General features: G+C 41.2%; 2 protein-coding genes across 2 annotated transcripts; one reads left to right on the top strand and one right to left on the bottom strand.

The window, feature by feature from the left end:
* Positions 1-774: 774 nt before the first annotated feature.
* On the bottom strand, positions 775-1658 carry LOC105702732 (DNA-directed RNA polymerases I, II, and III subunit RPABC5). The gene is made up of 2 exons (XM_012430530.2): positions 1414-1658; positions 775-1235 (listed from the first exon to the last, which is right to left on the bottom strand). Exons 1-2 carry the CDS (start codon positions 1506-1508, stop codon positions 1127-1129), a joined length of 204 nt encoding a protein of 67 aa, XP_012285953.1. The 5' UTR covers positions 1509-1658; the 3' UTR covers positions 775-1126.
* Positions 1659-2423: 765 nt separating this feature from the next.
* On the top strand, positions 2424-6236 carry LOC105702737 (NEDD8-conjugating enzyme Ubc12). Its single transcript, XM_012430536.1, has 4 exons — positions 2424-2700; positions 2792-2886; positions 3013-3219; positions 3449-6236. Exons 1-4 carry the CDS (start codon positions 2598-2600, stop codon positions 3587-3589), a joined length of 546 nt encoding a protein of 181 aa, XP_012285959.1. The 5' UTR covers positions 2424-2597; the 3' UTR covers positions 3590-6236.
* The last annotated feature ends 6 nt before the right edge of the window (positions 6237-6242 follow it).

The following is a 6242-nucleotide window of genomic DNA, read 5'->3' as shown; positions in this document are numbered from 1 at the left end:
GCCGGCACCTTCTTACACACGATTCAAGCCTGTTGTAACAAAACTGGAAGAGAAAAGGAAAAGTTAGGCACCAAGTATACTCAGACATGATAAAATTATACATTTTTAAAATATATTCTGGGTGACTGCTCAGTCAAGATTTATATAATATTTAAACGAATTCTAAAGGAACATTTACATGTTTAGTACAACCACAATTTAGCAATAGAGTTCAGACTTTTGAAAAGCTGGGTTTTAATGACTTTAAGAGTATGATTATAAGGATTTGCATCATTTGAATTTAGCAACGTAGTTGTAACATGTAAGTGCGATATGCCCTCTATTCCTAATTTATGATCGATTAAAACTTTGTGTAGGAATTAAATTTACAACAAAAATTATCGATAATTTTTCAGAAAAATCGCAACTTCAAAAAATATATTTTCACAATAAAATTGCAATAAGCATTGCATTAATTGGCATTAATATTATTGCTAAAGTATTATGATTTTCTTAAGATGATTGGATACATGGTATTTGGAGTTAAAAAGAAGAGTTAAGAATGAGGAGTTATTCAGAAAGCAACTGCACTCACAAATCTGTCCAACTGCATTAAATTTTACCATTGCATTTTTTTTAAACATTAGGTAATTACTGTACATAAATAAACCACAATGAAGATGCAACTGTATTTTTAAGCAGCATATGCCGACTGTGATAGAAAATATTTCAGTCTTAATATCTGTGCGTGGCCTTACATTGACTACTTGCCTAAATGAATTGTACACATGTCGATTATAAATAATACACTTCTTTATTTTTAATCTGAAGCTTCACTTTCCTACAATTTTGAAATGTTTATAATAAAGAAGATATAGTAAATTCTGTGGAATGATTCATTTTTACCATTACCTCAGAAACGTTCAAAGCTAGTTTATAATACCTATTGCATCTGTCTGTACAATTTGTTTCAAATAGAATCTGTATTTTGTGCTATTAGCTAAAGGTATAACTTCTTTTAAATTAATCAAGTCTCGATATACCAAACATTTAATATCTTAGCGATTGTTTGTAATAAGCTGAGTCAATATGTACATATGCATGAAATAAAAATCATAGAATATTTCGACATAAATTAAAAATAATTTTATTTCTCCAGTGGGGCATAATTGAGCAGCTTTTCGATCAAATCCACATGGCCCAGCAGCATTCTGCGGCAGCAGTATCTCTTCAATCCCAAAGCATCAAGAGCATCACTGTAAGACGTATAACCTTACTTTTATTTTCCTACAAATATCTTCAATAACAATCCAGTAATACAAACGAACAATTAGAATCGTTAAGACGCCCTAAGTACATCATTTAAAATATAACAATATATGCTCTTGAACATCATAAGTTCAACACATAAAGTGAAGACTGAGGTTAACGTACCCTTCCGTGTATTCAGCCTGTAATAAGCCCAAATAAGCTTCCCATTTATTTCCGATCACTTTCCCGCAAGTGAAGCAACGAACGGGAATGATCATTTTGATCCTCTTTCGTATTCCAAGCTATTTATTGAAACAAACGGCGAAAATCAAGAAGAATACTTGCATTAAACTGCGTTCAACCGCCGAAGATACAACTCCTAACCTCTCAAAAGATTAACCTATCCTCTTCAACTTGTGACGTTTCCAGCAGAGATGAGTTGGGAGATTGCTTACAGGCAGAGTTGCGCGGTCGTATCCTGTGCTGCCCTCTGGTTTCGTACGTTAGCTTACACTATTCACATTCATATTTACATTTACTATAATTAGAAATTCAACAATATAATTTTCTTATCATGTCATGTAAGCATGAATTATTTAACAGTTTTCAATGTTTAATAATGTACTATAACCTCGCAATAAAACAAACATTAATCTGAACATCCTAGTAAATTCTCTTTCTTCTCACGAAAATGGGTCTGAGGCATCACGTAATTCATTTCTTCTTCTAATAAGGTTATTATTACATCCCCGAATACGATTGTTGCCAAAAATCAAAACATCCAAGAGGTTTTCCATTTTGAATTTTGATGTCACAATCTGTAGAAGATGGCGTTCACGGCGCTTATTTTTCTATCTTTTCTTGTACGCTTCACTATTTCGCATAAAAATTTGTGTCGAGCCAGTTCACATGAATGGTCTCGCATTTTCAACACCAAAAACGTTCCGTAATACCGTCAGCTACTCATTCTTCACATTTTCGCTCAATTTGCTTTACGTAATAGACCCCCTGGTTTCCGGTTATGAGGCAACCGTAGCGTTACGATTGATGCTTCGAGGAGTAATTCTGAGGTGCGGTAGAACTGAAACAACCAATAAGGTGGCTCTCTTATTGGAAACGACATTTGAATAATCGTCCTTTGAGAAGCGGTCTAACGGAAAGTAGAGAGGGCTCCGTGAGGTCATCCTTTTCGTGCGCGTGGACGTCGCACGTGACTTTAGTCGAGGCAGACAGGTTCCCGAAAGCCAAGTTAATCCCCGTGTCAAAAATTGTAGGTTTTCGTATATTTTTCTCCCCCTCGTGAACTACGTCCCAATTAAAAGTACTTGTATGCCTCGTCAAACCATAGGCCAGGGTGTAGCGTTAACATGATCAAATTATTTTCGTTGAAACAAGCGAAAAAAGATGGCGAATCTCCCAAGGCTGGAACCCAGAAAAAGGCCTCTGCAGCACAGCTGAGAATTACGAAAGGTGCCTCCCACCAGCCGTTTGCCATTATTCTCAGGCAAATGCCTGAGAGAATCCCTTCGAAAATCTCTCTACGAATTTTTTTCCCTTTCAGACATCAATGAGCTGAACCTTCCGAAGACATGTGGCACAGAGTTTCCAGATCCTGATGATCTGCTGAGTTTTAAGTTAATTATCTGCCCTGATGAAGTGAGTGTTGAGACCTCATAACCTTCGATCGACCGAGACTATCTTCTATACCGAATACTTTGCATTTCCGATGCGCGTACAATAGACGGCAAAGATTATAAGTGGTTTCATTATTTTGCTTTGCAGGGGTTTTATAGGGGTGGAAGGTTCGTATTTAGTTTTAAAGTCGGCCCAAACTATCCACACGAACCGCCGAAAGTGAAATGCGAAACCCAGGTGTATCACCCAAATATCGACTTGGAGGGCAACGTCTGTCTTAATATCTTAAGGGAAGATTGGAAGCCAGTTCTCACAATTAACTCCATCGTCTATGGACTACAGTATCTGTTTCTGGTATTTATCCAAGAAGTATTCATGTTTCTCTATAGATAAGTGAATTTATTATATTTTTAATGCGATACCAATCATGCCGTATCGATTTCACATTTCCGATGCTTCTTCTAACATCACCCACGATTTGCTTACCTTTAAGTAACGCACATGGGTACCTCGACAATGTCTCACGTTATAACTTCAAATCACTCTAAACGTCGTAATAACATTTTCAATCTGCATTCCATAGGAACCGAATCCAGAGGACCCCTTAAACAAGGAAGCGGCAGGTGTCTTGCAGAACAACAGAAGAGCATTCGAACAGAACGTAGCAAAAGCAATGAGGGGAGGTTACGTCGGTTCGTGTTACTTCGACCGATGTCTCAAGTGATATACTGCCGACCCACCGATGTGGAGATTCACACTCAGAGGAGACATCCTGAAAGACTGGACGGCCGAAGGTCGACGTGGCGTCCTTGCCGACGCCTGCGTGTCGGCTTTATACATATTAACGTTCATTACGTCTTGCCAGGCCTCCAAACATTTAATCCACCAAGTATTTTATGCTTTGGGCTAATAAACCTACTGAAATGTTCGCGCATAGTTCACTGACCGCGGGGGAAGGAACGAGGAGTTTCGCTGCTGGCCGTGGCCTTAATATTACTAATCGGTAGCGACGAGACAACTCGGTCTCTAGATCACTCGAGACTTCGATTGCTATCGTCGAGCAGCGATTTGCGATCGCACGGATTAATCGCGCAAGTTTTTATTACTCGAGCTTCGGAGGTACTATTACTCTCTCGTGACCGAACGCCATTATACGGCGGCTGGCGCGGTCGAGGATGTAATTAGAGACACCCGGGACATCGTTTTACTCGCCGATCGTTGTACGACGTTCTCTCCCGAACAAAGCGCACGCGAAGACCTCGATCCGACACCTTGCGTTCAGTAAGACCCGATAGGTCCTCCAAGGACCGAGATTTCTGTTCTGGCCTGGCGTAAATGAGACTAGTAATAAGGGAAATTTAATTTAACTACGGTTACGAGCGTCCCTTGGTTTCACTTTCTCGCGAACACTTCCTTTCAGATAGTACGTCAAATCTAGCGATGCGACGAGTCGAATACTTTACCAACTCGAATTACTCGAATTCGCAAACATTGCCAACTCGAGTTTGGACTCGATTCCGCATACATTCGTCGCGATGAGTCGAGTCAATGACGAGTTGGCGAGTAAAACGATTCGAGACGAAGCGATATAACGAATCTAGTATTTTATCGACTCGAATTATTCGGATATTGCCAACAGAAGTCGAGGACGCGATTCCGCATACATTCAACGCGGCGAGTAGAGTCTATGGCGAGTTGTAGAGTAAAATGACTTGAGTCGAAGCGATGTAACGAGTCGAGTACCTCATCGACTCGAGTCGAATACCTTATCGACTCGAGTTATTCAAACATGGGTAACTCGAGTTGACTCGATTCCACATACATTCGTCGCGATGAGTAGTCTATGGCGAGTTGTAGAGTAAAGTGACTCGAGTCGAAGCGATGTAACGAGTCGAGTACCTCATCGACTCGAGTTACTCAAACATGGGTAACTCGAGGACTCGATTCCACATACATTCGTCGCGATGAGTAGTCTGTGGCGAGTTGTAGAGTAAAACGACTCGAGTCGAAGCGATATAACGAGTCGAGTACCTCATCGACTCGAGTCGAAGCGATGTAACGTGTCGAGTACCTCATCTACTCGAGTTACTCAAACATGGCCAACTCGAATTGACTCGATTCCGCGTACATTCGTCGCAATGAGTCGAGTACAATGACGAGTTGGCGAGTAAAACGACTCGAGTCGTAGCGATATAACAAATGTAGTATTTTATCGACTCGAGTTATTCGGATGTTGCCAACAGAAGTCGAGGACGCGATTCCGCATACATCCAACGCGACGATTAGAGTCAGTGGGGAGTTGGCGAGTTAAACTAGTCGAATAACAACTACTAGAATAAACAAATAAGACGCGATTGGTATCTCGGTCTCCCTCTAACCCTCCTAACTCGCATTCGTTTGCACCAATAACTCGAGTTACAATAAAAGTGAACTCGAGTCGACCCGAGTTTAACGAGTTAAAATACTCGACTCGTCGCATCACTAGTCGAATCGTTACTTGATATATGCACTTGGCGCGAGGTGTCTGCCCGAACCTCCGGGCAGTAGGGTAAGGCCCTTTGTAAACGTCCCGGCAAAACCGGCGCCGCGTCAATTTTTTATGCCAAAAACAATGTAACCTTCATTTATTTACATTTTTACCATCGAAAAACGAACCGGCGCCGGTTTTGCCGGTCGTGGGCAAACGGCGTTACGGTCGCTACTTAGCACGAATATCTCGGGAGATGTGTTACTGCGGTGTAATTATCGAGAGGCGTTTGTCCCATTAGAAAAGAACCGATTAAGAGTATGTAAATCGTCGAGAGAGAGAGAGGTGTGACTAAATTACGTGTTTCTTATCATTCAGTTGGGCGCGCGCTCGAGTTTCCGGAGTCGAGAGCCTCGACGCAGTTTATTTCCGTTTAGGCGAAGACCAAGAACGCGGTCTTTGAATTAGTTCAGCAACACACAAAAGCATAACGACAACCACATTCGACTAAACCAAAATGAACCGTCTCGGTGTCTCGACGAGGAGTCAGTTTTTCGACCATCGGGTGCGCCATGTCTTGTCATAAACATTGCTCAGGGCGCAACGGAAAGAAAGCACGAGGTTTTATCGCGACGATTCTTCGAAATTTGTAAATTTGCCCTGCCCCGCACTTCTCGAGGTTCCTTTTCCTTTTCTTTTCTTCTTCTTATTTCCCTAACGCGCGTTACATCGCATACTTTTACACCTTTTAGGAACTCATACGTCCTGTCTCTTTCCTAGGGCAATGTTTCTCTCAAGACGGAATTCTCGTACCGATTAATCAGCTGCACTTCACTAATACTTCCTTTCTGTACATCGGTTTTGCGCAGAGCTTCGAGATTGTCCGATTTAGGCTTTAGATATAATGATA

This window comes from Orussus abietinus, unplaced genomic scaffold, assembly GCF_000612105.2.
Source record: "Orussus abietinus isolate OABI.00-Male unplaced genomic scaffold, Oabi_2.0 scaffold1266, whole genome shotgun sequence".
Classification (NCBI taxonomy): domain Eukaryota; kingdom Metazoa; phylum Arthropoda; class Insecta; order Hymenoptera; family Orussidae; genus Orussus; species Orussus abietinus.
This window is presented reverse-complemented; position numbering and strand designations above follow the sequence as displayed.